At 48.0% G+C, this 18,639-nt stretch overlaps 1 protein-coding gene across 4 annotated transcripts in view; it reads left to right on the top strand.

Moving 5' to 3' along the window:
• MTMR14 (myotubularin related protein 14) overlaps positions 1 to 18,639 on the top strand; it is a 55,428-nt gene that overhangs the window by 31,984 nt on the left and 4,805 nt on the right. Inside the window, exons 14-18 of one of the 4 annotated variants that reach the window (XM_083155950.1) lie at positions 301 to 374; positions 2,007 to 2,065; positions 4,679 to 4,817; positions 5,864 to 6,061; positions 16,436 to 16,594. In XM_083155950.1, the coding sequence (XP_083012076.1) occupies positions 301 to 374; positions 2,007 to 2,065; positions 4,679 to 4,817; positions 5,864 to 6,061; positions 16,436 to 16,594 (629 nt within the window). The remainder of the gene's footprint in view (positions 1 to 300; positions 375 to 2,006; positions 2,066 to 4,678; positions 4,818 to 5,863; positions 6,062 to 16,435; positions 16,595 to 18,639) is intronic. The other 3 variants (XM_083155951.1, XM_083155953.1, XM_083155954.1) reach the window with 3 other exon arrangements.

Raw genomic sequence — 18,639 nt, 5'->3', positions numbered from 1 at the left:
ACTAGGCTGCATATGTTTGCTGTCTATCCAGCAGGCAAACGCCGCCCCGCTGCCCAAATCCCCGCACTGCAATGTGTATGCTTACGCATGCGTCCGCACAGAGGAAAAATTATTCGATGATTTCTCACCATCGAATGATTTTTTTGTTTTGTGCAGAAATGTTTTACAAAACTGCACATTTTTTTTTTTTTATTATTATTATAGACCGCTATACATACATAATCGCTCCCTCTGCATTGTACTGTGAAATAACTTGTCTGTGCTCATGTGTGTCTCCCCTCCCTGTCTTCTTCCACGCAGATTTTTTTCTTCTGCTTCAATTTTTTGAAGCACATCACTTCGGATGAGTTCTCCTCGTTGGGGAGGAAAGCACGGTAAGCGCACACCTAGCACATTATAGAAAAATCAGCCTGACCTCGTTAGCGAAGCCGACTCGGGGATATTGATGGAGGCCATCAAATCTCCAGTGTCCTGACCCAGTTTGTTTAATTTATTCTCCGCTGCGAAGTCCCCAGCCTGGGACTGGCCTCACTTGGAGGTGTGTATGGCAATGTGTAGCGCTCTATAAGACACGGCCTGGTCTGTCACAAGATGTGCAGGATGTGGGCTGCTGTAGAAGGGAAGGCACGTTGGGATTATAATAGCCGAGCCGTCCGTCTGAGAATTTCTTCTACTTTTTAGTGATACTTTACCTCACAGAGGGCCAGATGCACTAATGCTTCAAAAGTGATACAATGGAGAGTGATAAACAGCCAGCCAATCAGCTCCTATCTGCCATGTCACAGGCTGTGTTTGAAAGATGTCAGGCAGAAGCTGATTGGTTGGTTGTTTATCACTCTCCATTTTATCACTTTTGAAGCTCATTACATCTGGCCCAGAATCCACACGTGGAGATCGTTGATCTACAGCCTCTGCGGGTTTGCAGGGCTTTAGATTGCGTGTTTCAGGCAGATACATTTATAAGATAATAGTTCCAGGTCTGGCTTTTATTTCTCTGCTTCTCAGTGTCTCAAAGCTGAACATTCTCTCACGCTGAGGTAAATGTAATGCAGAGGACGTAACCGAATGGATTGGTTGCTATGGGCAACATCCTCTCTTTATTTTTAGAAGTTTTAGTAAATTCATCCCAGTATGTGAACATACGGGCCTTTTATCCATTTTGTGTGCAGAACCCGATTTTAATGGCCCTATACGGCACCTGTATCTGTGCATTACCGCGAGACAGCGGTAAACTGATAGGTCACGAGCTTGAGTACATGCAGTGGGTCGTCTTTAGGATCAGGACCACTGTAAGGCTGATTTATGGCCTGGGAAGGTTAGTACGCCAGAGCTTCCCTGCCGCCGTTGTCCCCGCTGCCTTAGCCGCTGTTCGTGGCGGCTCGGGAGGACTCGAGGGCCTGAGCACTACCGAGTCCCCCCGAGCCGCCCCGAACATCCCAGAGCCTGCCATCTCCGTCATTGCTACTAAAAGTATGGCGGCAGGCGGCTGGGGGAGCGGGGTTTAGAAGAGCTCCGGCGTGCGATCGCCGGGGCACAGGTGGTGGGAGGTTTGGGGCAATGACTGGGGGGGGGGGGGTTTTTTCTAGAGGTGCTGCGCCAGTGGTGCTCACCTGGACACCGGGCATACCACTCAAGGGGTTAAAGTAAAAGATACAATTCTATGTAAAGACCTGCATTAAGCATAGAAGATCAGCTCCTGAGCAGGTGACACCGAATAGTTTGTAATGGGATGAGCACTCTGCGCGCTAGTATTGGTGCTCAATGATTGTGATAGAAAAGTTCTGTTCGGACCCTAGTCCTCTAGGACATACTGTAGGTCCCAAACTCTGTCCTGAAGGCACCTGACAGTCCAGGTTTTACGGATATTCATACTTAAGCATAGCACTTAATGACTTAGGTGCCTTGAGGAACCAGTTTGGTGCAGTGGATGCCCCGGCAGCGCTATCTACAGAATGACGACAAGGCGCCTTAGGATACATGATGTAATTCTTCTTTTTGTCCTGCAGGCGGAAAAATTCACAGGCTCGAGATCCTGGCCTCACATTGGAAGATTTCTGTGCGCTAAGTAGGTGCCTAAGAATCTTCCTTATACTGTGTTGTGGCGTTCCTAAATTAATACCCTAACAAGGCAGCAGTATCCGAGCTGTCAGAACCTCTTTAGAGACCTTATCCTTCCTAATGCCCCAAATGTGTTGGTTCGGGGTAGCAGGACGGAGTTCCCGAGCCATGATTAATGCAGTTCATCGAAAGTGATGTTTGAATTAACTGAGAAATGCATGATCTCCTTATACCATTGCTCCCGGTCACTTTTTGGTACAGGTGTGTGTCAATAGCATTTGGCCCAGGTCCTGAGGAACGACCAGGAACCAGCCCAAATGCTATTGAGCCTTGTGCTTGAAAAATGATATGAGAAATACAGCATCCAGTACGGTACTGTACGGTACTGTAGTCTGATGCCTGGTGGATTGTTGTGCTTCAAGAGAGAACCTGTTTCTTGGGCTGCTGCATCCGTTAAGGCACCTTCATTTAGGAACACTTGAGAGCAAGATTATGTGGCCATTGGGATAAGCACGTTCGCTGACGTAACCCTCCTGCAGTAGGCACAAGTGGATGCTCACCCGCTGTCTTCCAGGAACCTATTTATTTCTGCCTGCAGAACGGGACTATGCACCTACCTCTTTAACACCATTGCGAGAGGCTGCCTAACCGTTACGGTACCAGTCGTGCCTATTACACGCGTAATCAATTTTTATGCCTTTTTATAATGATGTTTTTTTTTTATATTTTGATTATTTTTAATTAAATACCATTTTATTATCCCATGGCAATTAATTTCTACTCCAAATAGTGCTGTGTACCTCCATTGTCTGTCTTTACTTTTGAGCGGGGGAAAGTCCCCCACTTCACACAGCAGCTTGGAAGGTTGACCCATGTCAGCGCCCGTGTTCCCTTAGAGGAAATATGTAGGTAAGATAATGAGACTTTAAATTTCCCCAGCTGCTCCAAAATCTAGTGCTCCCATATGGAGAAAGTAGGACACACGTAAAAGGACCGCATTCTCAGTACATACAGCTGGGAAACGGGGGGGATCACAGCAGTAAGGGCAAAGCGGAACCGGTCTTCCAACAGCAACAGCACTGCTTCCCATGCTAGAGTACAGGACTTTGCCCGTGCTGCACCCCTTCAGTGGAACGCACTCCCTCGCTCCATTAGACTCTCCCCGACCTTGCAAAGCATCAAACGGGCACTGAAAACTCACCTATTCATCAAAGCGTACCCTTCCACTGCATAAACCAGCTGGTTCTCCGACCCCTTGCCTGTTTACATCCTGCTATCTAACCACCACCCCCTCGCTTGCACCTCTTGTAATCTGTCTGTCTCCCCTTCCTACTAGATTGTAAGCTCCTCCGAGCAGGGCCCTCTTCCCTCCTGTTGTCAAAGCCCACTTCTCTTCACATGTCACTCACAGCTCTCCTTTACTCCAACACTCAGTGACCATCTTCATACTCATCTCCATCATTGGCCTCAAGCCTCTAGTTGTATGTTGATTGGGTCCTCACTACTTACATTTAAGCTGTAATGTGTATTGAACTGTGGTGCTCTTTATTTATACTGTATTTTTGTTATTTATTCAATGTTATGCCAAGTTTTGTCTCCCCTGTACTGTTCCTTTGTCCGGCGCTGCGAAACACTTGTGGCACCTTATAAATAAAATGATAATAATAATAACAGCACAACTATCAGGAGAAGAACTGCTGGGAGAGAGGAACAGGGATGAGCAAGGGATAGTAGGTGAAGACGGTCAATGACCTGCCAGAGAAAATAGCTGTGAACAGAAGGATGGAGGATCCTGCTCCTAGGAGCTTACACCATAGGGGAGACCAATGACAGTTGTGAGCATATGGATGGTATCTTTCAAAACCCATTCCAGTTCCTCTTCCCCTGCCTGGGGTGTTGCTTTCTGCTTTAGTGCTTCTTGCATGGGTCTTGTCTGCTAAAATACAGACCACACTGTGCTAGATGGCCGAGATGGGAAGGTGGGGTGAGCGACCCCACCCACTATATCCTTTGCTGACCAGATTATATGGGGGAGGGCTACGCTTCGATAAACAGGTGGGTTTTCAGTGCACGTCTGAAGCAATGCAGGTTCGGGGAGTTCCTGACCGAGTGAGGGAGCTCGTATTAAAAATTTCCAAGCTTCCAAAATTGTTCAGAATAACCGTCCTATAAAAATCCCTGGCTTGATGCTCAATATGCTCCTAAAAGATCTTTGAAGGTGCAGTTCATGGATGCAAAGATGGTCCAGTTGGAGAGGGGAGAAATAACATGGAAAATGGAACCAAGTGACAGTGGTGGAAAACTTTGGCCTCTACAATATTTAATTGGGAACAGGTCCAGTGGTAACCAAGGCTTGTATGCGAATGAATGGCATCTCCTTGCTTGAAGTCCTGTTCAGCAGCCCACATAATGCTATGAAGTCACACACTAAATCGACCTGTCCTCTCCTCTTCAAGAGATATGAATAAATAAATGCAGTCTTTGTTGGTAAATTGTAACGCGTTTCATTATGCACACGTAGAACTTCTTCAGGGGAGCAGCAGCTTGTTCCAATCTGGTGACATGTCTTGCTGATGCCCATATTAAGCATTAAAGTGTTGTCCTTTGTCCTCATCACCAGAACCTAGGGACCGTGGCAGTGCCACCAGTCTGAGCAGCGACTTCTCGGTTATTACTGAAGACTCCCCCAGTGCCTTTGGAAGTTCAAACTATGACAGCGTTGACCTGATGACCTTCGGCCCACAAAGCCACGCAGTCTGGTAACTTTTGGCTATGTTATCCATGGGAATGTGACACCATTTTTTGAGAGATCCTATTAGGAAAGACGCTTCAGGATAGTAGATGCATCCAGATGACACTGATGGTGCCGTGACCTAATAGAGCGATTGGTAGGCGGTCATTAGGTGCATGGCCTGCAGTGGCTCGACCACTGAAGGTTGACATGGCTTAATGTTGACACACAAATTAGGTCGACATGGCTAAGGTCAACACGATCATTAGGCCGACAGTCAAAAGGTCGACATGAGTTTTTCACGTTTTTATGTCAGCCGACGTGCCGACAGGCGGTATTTCATGCACTACCATCCACTAGGATGTGGAGGTACCATGGCAGGCGCAGCGGTACACTTTGACGGTGTCCATTTTGACTATGTAGACATTGGGACAAAAAACATGAAAAACTTATGTCAACATAGCCACTGTCTACCTAATGCTTCTGTCGACCTTCCAACCCTGTCGAGTTGTTTAATGTGTCGACATAAGCCATGTCAACCTTCTTTGGTGGACACATACACCGCAATTATAGACGTCCAAACTTTTCTTTGAATAAAACTAGCGAATTCCAGAATAAATGTGTGTGAGGAAGCCGGTGACAAACCGGCGAAACGCGTAACTGCTTTATGTACTACATGTGTATCGGAACTATTGCGTGGATCTAAGGATTTACTTCCGATGAATTATTATAAATTATTCTAAAATAATTAACATCATGGGACTGAGTGCTATCTGCTAGAACCTGTACCTAAAAGTATACTTTCATCTAAATCCAGCATTCTCCATAGTTAGACTTCAGTCCTGCTCCACACCGATGCGTTTCTCATCATAACCCCGCCTCCTGTGCATTACGCAGCCAATCACAGACCTAATGAGAGTAACTTGTCAGAGATGTAAGACTTGTAAGCTAAGTGGGGAAGTCTATGTGAGGAAAGACGTTTTGTTTTACCTGCCATGGGTGTCCAGCCTGGGCTGTTTGCCTCCTCATCAATTCAGTCATTAAACCTTTTATTTGTTTTCCCTCCCGTGCCAGGAAGAAGACCCATACCTCATCCCCACAAACCGTAGTTTGGGACCGGACCCAGGTGGCTTCAGAGGACCATCTGTTTCAGCCGACAGCTAAGTCCTCCAGCTCCTCCTCGTCCAACCACTCAGACGTCATGCTGAGAGCTGGGAGTAGTCCCCTGGAGGTGCCGCAGTGCAGGTGGGATAGAGGTCGAGCCTTTGCCTCGTACGTCTCATTTCTACTTTATTTTGTTCTACAGTTTTGTGTTGGTAAATGAAGAGCTGGTCCCTCAAGCGGTCTGGTTTTGTGTAGTCTCTATGTAAGTCTCCCTCCTGGCGTTCTAGTGTGAGCTCTGCCGAGGTAGAACTGTGAGTGGGGAAGGTCAGGGCTTTTAATGAAAGTCCTTATTCGAGTTTTAAAACATCTTAAAGGCTGTTTGTGAAAGAGGTTAAAGATTCTACCCCCCCCCATCCCCCTTCCCCACAGTTACCCAATCACCTGTTTTGACAAAGTTCCTCCTATGATTGTCAAGTCAATGTTCTAAAAAACAACTTACACCCAGTATAAAATATTGACGTTATACTTTGTATTGTTGTTAAGTTTACGTCAAGCATCATTTTGCTACTGCCTAGTGCAAGGGTAGCCAAGTCCAGTCCTCGAGGGCTACCAACAGTTCATGGGCTCAGTTTTCCAGGGCTCCTCCTAGAATCACAGATTAAGTAATTAGCGCCACCTGTGGATCTTTTAAATATCAGTGATCATAGAGTACACTGGTGCACCAGCTAGGTGGTCTGGAAACATAAACTGTTGGTAGTTCTCGAGAACTGGAGTTGGCTACCCCTGCTCTAGTGGAACATCTCATTATTGCCTCAAAAGGAACTTGGCCCTACATTGTATATAAGGAAGCCCGTGGGGCTTGTATTCGGTGGACAGTTCCACGTATCCGTGGCACATTCCGTCATAGTTGGCTGGAGCATGTGGCCTCTTGTAAGCCTAGATCATCCATCTCTCACCCGGAACACATGTGTGAACGAGCCCGGTGCTTCTTAAATCGCCCAAGTACGCAAGTGTGCTCCGTGGTGGTGGTGGTGTGGTCTTCAGGCCTCCACCTTCCCGTTCTTTATAGGAGAACCCTGTACTTCCCTCCTGGAACAGATCTACACTTGAGAAATGGTTCTTTTTCCAAGACCTTCGCTGATGGCCTGTTCTCTTGAACATAGTGCAAACCATAGTTCTACGCCCCCTCTCCTGAGCCAACGGATCGTTGGAAGACTTGTTTGTTTCATACTCCAGGTACTGTTCCAGGCACTGTGTATACAGAGTTCTAATATCAGATCAGCTGTGCTTGATTTTACTTTTCCCTGGGTGTAGGGTGTCCATTCCCTTTGATCTGCTGGTGTTGTAGCAAACGTTTGGCTGGTAGATGCGCCTCCAAAGGTAGTGGCACTTACTCAAGCAAGTGCCTGTGGCTCAGCAGCCTTGTTCTTTTGGCAAACCTACCAGACCTAATATGGGCATAGGTGACTGTCCCCACCATGTGGTGTACACTGGTTGGGCAGCTGCCACCTCTAGATGGGTCTCTGTTCCTTTCAAACCATTAGTTAAAGAGCAACAAAGTCTGTCCTCTGCTGTTTAATTGTGTCCACGGGAAGGTTTTCTTATAACCTGCACGTAGGGCCCGATTCCGATCTTTTTGCTGGGCTGCTAGTATCTGCAACACAGCAATCCGGTAACCACCACCCCTCTGAGCTTCCTTCCCCACCGCTCCTGTGCAGGCTGCAAACGCGGGGAGAAGGTTTCCACCAGCGGCCCTCCCTCCCAACGACTGGGAAACACCTGCTTTTTCTGGGGCACTCCTGGAAACCGTCGGTGTTGCACCACCAAAGACCCAGCGCCAGCGAAGCCTATCCTTTACATGGTTCGTTCCCAAGGGGACCTCGCACATGTGCAGAGATTATCATGCATATGGGTGGCCTTTCCCTAATCGGCAGGGCTGCTAATTCGCAACCCCGCATACAGGTCTGAATTGGACCTTAAAATCCCCACTTTCACTCGTCTTCTTTCTTTAGGGATCCACAGCACCTGTGCTTTGCAATGCTGCTGTGCATTCCACTAGTTCTAGTATCCTCTAGAAACCTCTGCTGGTGCAATCCCCCAGCGCGATGGTCAAGGGAACAGGGGATTGCCCCAATACACCGCAGGTGTAAAAATCTCTTTTCGTCTTCTTGTTTTCCATCTAGAACCCCCCCCCCCCTCCTCCCCCTTCAAATCCAGATCCAAAGAACAATACAGTATATAGCCTAAATTAGTTAGCAGGGGACGTTCTCATTTACTATGAACAGCTGCAAAATAACACAGTAAATACCCTACACTGGTCTTCTTAGTACATATCTGGCGTCTCAGGGAAAGTACGTTTATTCTGTGTCCTTAGTTAAGCTTTTTAAACGCTGCTTTATAAAGCTGGGGACTTGTGTGTACATATATGTAGGCAGGTATTCATCCAGACCGGCCGACCCCCGCTTCCATGGGTATAAATAAGACGGCAATGACCTGGATGTAGAAGGACGCACATGTAACAGCTTTGGACCATTTGCATATTGCATTAATAATCACACAGGTGTTACCAAGCTACACAAAGCATCACACAATTCCCAGTGCGTACAGTGATACATTACTACTGTACGCTCTGTGCCAAATAGTATTACATTGGGTCGTAATACTGAGCGTGTTCTAGCTGTGCTGCAGGTATATACTGTGTAGTGCTGTTGCCGAGGGAAACTCACGTGGCCCTGTAGCTATCACTGAAGCTGAACCTTCGCACTGTGTACTTCCAGCTCCCATGGCAGCACCGTCCCGTCGCCCCCCCCCCCCCCCCCCCCCATTCTCCAGCTGTAACACCGCAGCACTAAGGGTAAGCAGAGACTTGGCTGGGGTCGCAGTGATAGCAGGTGCACTGTGTTCTGAAGCCCCTGCTGCAGTCCGACACGCATCCCCATTCCCAATCTAGCACGCGGCTGAATAATGCCGCGGCTACATCTGCATCGCCTGGAATACTGCATGGGAATCGGGGCTGTAATGAGGCCAGGGAGCGAAGCCGATGTGACAGCTACTGACACAAATAAGTAGTAAATAAGGTCATTCCTTGTGGGGCTCAGGAAGGGGGACGCGCGTACTGCATCTCTTGTGCATCTATTTAACTTTGAAAAACCTCTTGAATGCATGAAACACCCCAGAGGTAGTTAAATCGGGAACTTACATGGAAAAGATGATTTTATAAATAGCCGTAATTAATTAAGCTGCTTAATTATGGCATGTCGGCATATCTGCAGCGACGCTTTTCCACTTTCTTCTATGCAAATGTCCTAATATTTAACATATTCCAAGTTAAGGGCCAACAACGTTTCCATTGAAGCAGTTTGAGCTATTCAGCTGACTCCCCTTCATGGCTCCACTATTGATGGGCGTGGAGACTTTGGACCGCGCGTTAGGATAAAGTACACTTTACAAATTCAACCGCAGCATTAATATTACATCCAAATGCAAAAATCGCAAGAGAACCGACTGCCAACCGAATAAAGGGGATTATTTAGAGCCGATCACCGTTGTGCAAATTTGCAAGTGGATCGATTTTATGCGAAGGACTGCGTACGGATCACGGTACGGATGCAGGAGGCCAGACGGCAACAAAAATCAGCCATTACTGTTTTCGCATTCCCTTCGCAACTTCACGGACAGGAAACCGCCGATTGTGGCCGGTAACCGGACATTTTCTAGGAGAGTCAGAACAATGTGGGCGTGCCCAGGTGGTTTCAGGGAGGGCGTGTGACATCCGCGCCGGCCTCGATCAGCCCGTATCTGTCGCAGAGTGGTGGAAGGGTCACAGTTACGTACACTTGCACATACTAATCCCTAACTACAGGGCCGTAACTAGGGAGGGGGGGGGGGGCTGGGGGGGCACGCGCACTGGGCGCTGGAGGGGGCGCTGTCAGGTCCGGGGACAGCCAGCGGGGTTCCGGGTAGCCGCTGTAGCGGCAGCTTGACTCCGTCCGTCTCTACTCTCTCCTACTAGCGCGGCAGCGGGAAGCGCTGGTGATGACTTCTTTCCGGACGCTGATTGGCTGAATTCAGCCAATCAGCGTCCGGCAAGTCTTTTCAAAGTCATCACCAGCGCTTCCCGCCGCCGCGCTAGTAGGAGAGAGTAGAGACGGACGGAGTCTCAGTCAAGCTGCCGCTACAGCGGCTACCCGGAACACCGCTGCCTGTCACCGGACCCCCGCTGGCTGCACACAGGAGGTAATTTATGTTGTCAACGGGGTGGTGAACGGGGGTGGGGTCTCCGGCGCCAGGGCCAAGGCGGTCATTTGTTCGCCCCCCCCCCGTAACGTCAGGGGGGGGGGGGCACCAAATGACTGCCTTGGCCCGGGCGCCGGAAACCCTAGTTTCGGCCCTGCTAACTATATAACCATACAAAACAAAGTAACAAACTCTGTGGCAGCAGGGGCAGATTAACAATGGGGCGTATGGAGCTGCAGCTCCAGGCCTGTACCTAATAATAGGCCCATCCTAATGGCAGCATGGTGATCACCAGCTGGCCACATAGTTGGCCATAAATCATTATCAAGTATTAAAATTGCCTTTCTATTTTGCACATATATTATATGAATATACACTGCTCAAAAAATAAAGGGGACACTTAAACAACACAATGTAACTCCAAGTCAATCACACTTCTGTGACATCACACTGGCCACTTAGGAAGCAACACTGATTGACAATCAATTTCACATGATGTTGTGCAAATGGAATAGACAACAGGTGGAAATTATAGGCCATTAGTAAGACCCCCCCGATAAAGGAGATGTTCTGCTGGTGGTGACCACAGACCACTTCTCAGCTCCGATGCTTTCTGGCTGATGTTTTGGTCACTTTTGGAAGCTGGCGGTGCTTTCACTCTAGTGGTAGCATGAGACGGAGTCTACAACCCACACAAGTGGCTCAGGTAGTGCAGCTCATCCAGGATGGCGCATCAATGCGAGCTGTGGCAAGAAGGTTTGCTGTGTCTGTCAGCGTAGTGTCCAGAGCATGGAGGCGCTACTAGGAGACAGGCCAGAACATCAGGAGATGTGGAGGAGGCCATAGGAGGGCAACAACCCAGCAGCAGGACCGCTACCTCCGCCTTTGTGCAAGGAGGAACAGGAGGAGCACTGCCAGAGCCCTGCAAAATTACCTCCAGCAGGCTACAAATGTGCATGTGTCTACTCAAACGGTCAGAAACAGACTCCATGAGGGTGGTATGAGGGCCTGACGTCCACAGGTGGGGTTTGTACTTACAGCCCAACACCGTGCAGGATGTTTGACATTTGCCCCTGTGCTCTTCACAGATGAAAGCAGGTTCACACTGAGCACATGACAGACGTGACAGAGTCTGGAGATGGCAAGGAGAACGTTCTGCTGCCTGCAACATCCTCCAGTATGACCGGTTTGGCAGTGGGTCAGTAATGGTGTGGGGTGGCATTTCTTTGGGGGGGCCGCACAGCCCTCCATGTGATTGCCAGAGGTAGCCTGACTGCCATTAGGTACCGAGATGAGATCCTCAGACCCCTTGTGAGACCATATGCTGGTGCAGTTGGCCCTGGGTTCCTCCTAATGCAAGACAATACTAGACCTCATGTGGCTGGAGTGTGTCAGCAGTTCCTGCAAGACGAAGGCATTAATGCTATGGACCGGCCCGCCCGTTCCCCAGACCTGAATCCAATTGAGCACATCTGGGACATCATGTCTCGCTCCATCCACCAAGGGCACATTGCACCACAGACTGTCCAGGAGTTGGCGGATGCTTTAGTCCAGGTCTGGGAGGAGATCCCTCAGGAGACCATCCGCCACCTCATCAGGAGCATACCCAGGCGTTATGGGGAGGTCATACAGGCACGTGGAGGCCACACACACTACTGAGCCTCATTTTTACTTGTTTTAAGGACATTACATTAATGTTGGATCAGCCTGTAGTGTGTTTCCACTTTCATTTTGAGTGGGACTCGAAATCCAGACCTCCATGGTTTAATAAACCTCCCCCTCTCCTCTACCCTCTCCCCCTCCCCCCTCCCATTGTTACCATAGAGTGCAATCTATCTACCTCCTCTGTCCTTGTGTTTATTTGAAGTAAATCTGATTGATCCATATGTTTTTATTGGTGCATATCAATATTAAAATATGAGTGATTGGAACATCTATTTAATTTGTCAGAATATTGGATTCCGCTTTAAATTAAATCTCTTTATCCATTATCCGACATAGACGCAAAGTGACCTTTATCAAGGTTGTGAGATCGCTTTCCACCTGAATCTCTATCTGCTGTATAGAAAGGTTCTGTGGGTTGTTATATGTACACGTCGCTGGAGAATAGGCTTTGATACCGTGTTTATAAAGACATCTAGCACTCGGTGAAATCTCACACTTAATTGATGGATCAATTTAGGCTCTGATTCCAAAAGAAATTAGATTTTTGGTCCATTTCTATAAATTGCTCTTTAATTCACTGTGTAATCTATATACCAGGGTGTATAATCTATATACCAGGGTGTGTGATCTATATAAAAGAGTATTATGTTTTTGTAATTACTTATTTGTATCTTTGTAAATGTGTATATATGTTTTTTTATTATTTTAGCATACATTTGTGTTTATAAAGATTGATACTTAGATATATATGTAGATATTGATGTATAGATATATTAGATTTTGTTAATTTTATTTTAACGTGTTGCATTGCTGTCGCAGTTTTTGTTCAGTGTTGTAATGATTTTATTTACTTTATAAATATACAATGTTGCTGATGTGGCACAAGTTATTTCACTACTTACATGTAATCGTTACTGCCTAAAATATGTCGCTTCTTAATCTCTGCTTTGTGTGCAGCTGACGTATATTCCTGCTAAAGCCCTTTGACATCACTTCCAATCACAGACTAACCTGCTCCATGCACTGTGTGACATCACCTCTAATCACAGACTAACCTACTCCATGACATCACCTCTAATCACAGACTAACCTGCTCCATGCACTGTGTGACATCACCTCTAATCACAGACTAACCTGCTCCATGCACTGTGTGACTGCGCTCACTCCATGACATCACTTCCAATCACAGACTAACCGGCTCCATGCACTGTGTGACATCACCTCTAATCACAGACTAACCTGCTCCATGCACTGTGTGACTGCACTCACTCCATGACATCACTTCCAATCACAGACTAACCTGCTCCATGCACTGTGTGACTGCGCTCACTCCATGACATCACCTCTAATCACAGACTAACCTGCTCCATGCACTGTGTGACATCACTCACTCCATGACATCACCTCTAATCACAGACTAACCTGCTCCATGCACTGTGTGACTGCACTCACTCCATGACATCACCTCTAATCACGGACTAACCTGCTACATGCACTGTGTGACTGCACTCACTCCATGACATCACCTCTAATCACAGACTAACCTGCTACATGCACTGTGTGACTGCACTCACTGCATGACATCACCTCTAATCAGACTAACCTGCTCCATGCACTGTGTGACTGCGCTCACTCCATGACATCACCTCTAATCAGACTAACCTGCTCCATGCACTGTGTGACTGCGCTCACTCCATGACATCACCTCTAATCACGGACTAACCTGCTCCATGCACTGTGTGACTGACTCACTCCATGACATCACCTCTAATCACGGACTAACCTGCTCCATGCACTGTGTGACTGCACTCACTCCATGACATCACCTCTAATCACGGACTAACCTGCTGCATGCACTGTGTGACTGCACTCACTCCATGACATCACCTCTAATCACGGACTAACCTGCTCCATGCACTGTGTGACTGCACTCACTGCATGACATCACCTCTAATCAGACTAACCTGCTCCATGCACTGTGTGACTGCGCTCGCTTCATGACATCACCTCTAATCACAGACTAACCTGCTCCATGCACTGTGTGACTGCGCTCGCTTCATGACATCACCTCTAATCACAGACTAACCTGCTCCATGCACTGTGTGACTGCGCTCACTTCATGACATCACCTCTAATCACAGACTAACCTGCTCCATGCACTGTGTGACTGCGCTCACTTCATGACATCATCTCTAATCACGGACTAACCTGCTCCATGCCCTGTGACTCTGCTCACTCCATGACATCACCTCTAATAACGTACTAACCTGCTCCATGCACTGTGTGACTGCACTCACTCCATCATGACATCACCTCTAATCACGGACTAACCTGCTTCATGCACTGTGTGAGTGCACTCACTCCATGACATCACCTCTAATCACGGACTAACCTGCTACATGCACTGTGTGACTGCACTCACTCCATGACATCACCTCTAATCCCAGACTAACCTGCTCCATGCACTGTGTGACTGTGCTCACTCCATCATGACGTCACCTCTAATCACGGACTAACCTGCTCCATGCACTGTGTGACTGCGCTCACTCCATGACATCACCTCTAATCCCGGACTAACCTGCTCCATGCACTGTGTGACTGCACTCACTGCATGACATCACCTCTAATCACGGACTAACCTGCTCCATGCACTGTGTGACTGCACTCACTCAATCATGACATCACCTCTAATCACGGACTAACCTGCTCCATGCACTGTGTGACTGCACTCACTCCATGACATCACCTCTAATCACAGACTAACCTGCTCCATGCACTGTGTGACTGCGCTCACTCCATGACATCACTTCCAATCACAGACTAACCTGCTCCATGCACTGTGTGACTGCGCTCACTCCATGACATCACCTCTAATCACGGACTAACCTGCTCCATGCACTGTGTGACTGCGCTCACTCCATGACATCACCTCTAATCACAGACTAACCTGCTCCATGCACTGTGTGACTGCGCTCACTCCATGACATCACCTCTAATCACAGACTAACCTGCTCCATGCACTGTGTGACTGCGCTCACTCCATGACATCACCTCTAATCACAGACTAATCTGCTCCATGCACTGTGTGACTGCGCTCACTCCATGACATCACTTCCAATCACAGACTAACCTGCTCCATGCACTGTGTGACTGCGCTCACTCCATGACATCACTTCCAATCACAGACTAACCTGCTCCATGCACTGTGTGACTGCGCTCACTCCATGACATCACCTCTAATCACGGACTAACCTGCTCCATGCACTGTGTGACTGCGCTCACTCCATGACATCACCTCTAATCACAGACTAACCTGCTCCATGCACTGTGTGACTGCGCTCACTCCATGACATCACCTCTAATCACAGACTAACCTGCTCCATGCACTGTGTGACTGCACTCACTCCATGACATCACCTCTAATCACAGACTAACCTGCTCCATGCACTGTGTGACTGCGCTCACTCCATGACATCACCTCTAATCACGGACTAACCTGCTCCATGCACTGTGTGACTGCACTCACTGCATGACATCACTTCTAATCACAGACTAACCTGCTACATGCACTGTAACTGCACTCACTCCATTACATCACCTCTAATCCCAGACTAACCTGCTCCATGCACTGTGACTGCACTCACTCCATGACATCACCTCTAATCAGACTAACCTGCTACACAAACTGTATGAAGACTGCACTGCGCTCACTGCATGACATCACATATAATTCCAGTATAACCTGCTACTTAAATGGTGTAACTGCACTGCGCTCCCTCGGTGACATTGCCATCCTGTTCTATAGACTGTGTGACCGCACGCCATGCCCTCGCCATAGCCTGCTTCTATGCATAGTGTCAGTGCACTGTATGTACGCTGACCGTAGAATTACTAGCTATCTCCTCACAAAGGGTGAATCCTCCTGGTCCGAAGGGTCACGTGATCGGTTTTGGGGGTTGCCAGTTGACCACTGCTGAGTGAATAGCCAGCATTACATCCATGGTCTACCTGGCACTAATATGTTCATTTTTGTAGAACACCCCAGAGGCCATGGAACAAAAAGAAATGAAATAAAAGTATGGATGTGACCATATTGGGACACCATAGTCTGGATCCGACACGCCTTAGCCATGAATAAGCCCAAACCTGTGTCGGCTAACTCTAAAACGGGTCCTGCTTGAAGCCTCCTGGCACTTCCGTTTCTGCGGTGCAGAGCGATGCTCTGGAGCCAGGACTAGAGCCTATTTGCACTTTATTCCTATAATCTTTTCCAAACGCAACTTTTTTCTAACTGTCCTACGAGCGACTGGTTATCTTTATGGTTTTATCTCTCTTGCTTGTGGCTGCTGCGCTGGATGCCTTTAATCAGGAAATCCTGTTACTCACTTGAGTCCTCCTGCTTTGGGTGTGCTGGTTTCTGCATGCTCCTTGGCTTCTGCATTACACCACAATATAAGGGGAACCGCTGAGCATCTCTCCGAGCTATCTTTGTTCCGGTCCTGCTGCTCCGCACTGCCTGCACTTGGCTTCACTGTTGCAGCGATGAGCTTCAGTGATGGACTCTCGGGAGGCATGAAAGGGAAAAAAACTCTTTTGTCTTCTACTTTTAAAACAAAACCAAACTTTCTCTCTCCGCCTCAGATCAGCGGACCATGCATCCCTGCCCGGATCTTCCGTCTCTACAGACTATGGCAGCTGGCAGATGGTATCGGAGGGTGGGAGTGTTCATGACCATGGTCATCTGGGTCCCAGCACCTTCCTCTTCTTCAGCTTCCCCGATGAGAAACCGAACGGTGGCCTGTAAGTGGAAACAGAGTGTCCGTTACTCCTTCTCTCCAGCGAATGAGCTGCGGACACTGGAGCTGTACACATTGTCACATCCAGCATATATTGTGTCTGTCCCCGTAGAGGCCAGTAAAGGCCAGAACATCAGACCGCACATACACGGTGGAAGCCCAAAACAGAAGTGAAGTGACCACTTACGCAATCACTTCATTTCTGACAGAAAGCAGGGACGAGCTCCTTTTATTGTCCCTGCCCTGCATGGTTTTCTATGTAGTCATGCCAGTGTTAAAGATTATACCTGCTGTGAAGGTTTTGGGGGTGGTAGGGAGGCAGTGGGTATAGGCGGCAGTGATAGAGGGTGGAAGGAGGAGGCAGTGGGAGATTGGAGAGACAATAAATCAGTGTCTACATCAACCATGTTATGACCTGACACGCTTAGTTGACCGCGTCTAGTTCGACAGTGGCAGATGGTTACAGGATGATGCCAGAGCGACAGGAGGACTAGGGAGAGGCAGTGGGTGGCAGGGGGGATGGATCGAGGGAGGCAAAGGGTGACTTAAGAGAGGAAGTGGGTCACTAGGGAGAGACATAGGATGATCGGGAGGCAGAGGGTGGAATGGGAAAGTGGATGATGAGGCTGGCAGAGGCATCCGGACCCGATGCTGTGTACCTCCTGTGGCTATCTACATGTAGATGAGGGAGCCAGGAGTGCAGCCTACTTGTGGCAGTGGTGGCAGCAGCTGCTAGGAGAGGCGGAGCACTGGGGTGAGGGCGGAGCTGCCTGATGACTCCTCAGATCTCTAAGCCAGTAATCTAAGGAGTCTAAAGTAACCGACAATTCAACTGATTTTTCAGACTCCTTGGATTACTAACTGGGAGATCAGAGAAGTCATTAGCCTGGCGGTTAGCAACATGGAGTCGTGACCCCAGTTTGAAAACCGCTGGTATAGAATATCAGTTCTGTAACCTTATTTCAGGTTTGTTATAAAAAAAATTAAATTAAAAGGCATTGTTCTACACCAGGGGTGGCCAAACTGGTCCTCGAGATCTACCAATGGTTCACGTTTTCCACACCACCTAGCTGGTGCACAGCTGTAGTCATTACTAACTGTCACATTTCCCAGACCACCTAGTTGGTGCCCAGCTGTAGTCATTACTAACTGTCACATTTCCCAGACCACATTGCTGGTGCCCAGCTGTAGTCATTACTAACTGTCACATTTCCCAGTAATCTAGCTGGTGCACAGCTGTAGTCATTACTAACTGTCACATTTCCCAGACCACCTAGCTGGTGCCCAGCTGTAGTCATTACTAACTGTCACATTTCCGAGGTTACCTAGCTGGTGCACAGCTGTAGTCATTACTAACTGTCATATTTCCCAGACCACCTAGCCTGGTGCCCAGCTGTAGTCATTACTAACTGTCACATTTCCCAGACCACCTTGCTGGTGCACAGCTGTAGTCATTACTAACGGTCACATTTTCAGACATGCTGCATTCATTCCTACTATAAAGACACATGAACTTGGTGATCTAGAGGAAAGGTTTGGCCACCCCTGGTCTACACAATCTTATTCTGGTTGATACTAAGTTAAAAAACGTCCTCTTTTATTTTTAATGCTAGCAGTTTCTATGAGTTTAGTCATCCAATAAGCCTCTAATTAGACTCTGAAACTGGAACAAAGGTTATGTTTTGAGTATCACCCTGTTAAATAGGAGAGTTCCAATTATAAATAAGAGGAATGTGAGTTGGAACACTTTGGCCTCCTTCTCTTTCGGAGTTGAACAGTTTTACCATGATACTAAGTAAGAACTCCAAAATAAAATAAATACCCTTTACGATTGGATAGATAAGAACTTTTTTGGCACACATTTAGGACCTATTCTGGTCCGTTTGCAGGGGGCTGATGTTTTTGCATTGCAAATTCTTGCGCATGCGCTGGTTGCGTGCGTACATGGCGACCAAACTGGTTGCTTGGCGAATGGGAGGGGGGGGGGGAGAAATGCTGGGCATTCTCATGCTAATGGGGCGTGACACGGGTGTGGGGGGGGGGCGCACA

The sequence above is a fragment of the Crinia signifera genome, chromosome 8 (genome assembly GCF_055691185.1).
Source record: "Crinia signifera chromosome 8, ASM5569118v1, whole genome shotgun sequence".
Taxonomy (NCBI): domain Eukaryota; kingdom Metazoa; phylum Chordata; class Amphibia; order Anura; family Myobatrachidae; genus Crinia; species Crinia signifera.
Note: the sequence above shows the minus strand (reverse complement) of the source record. Positions and strands in the feature narration are given on the sequence as shown.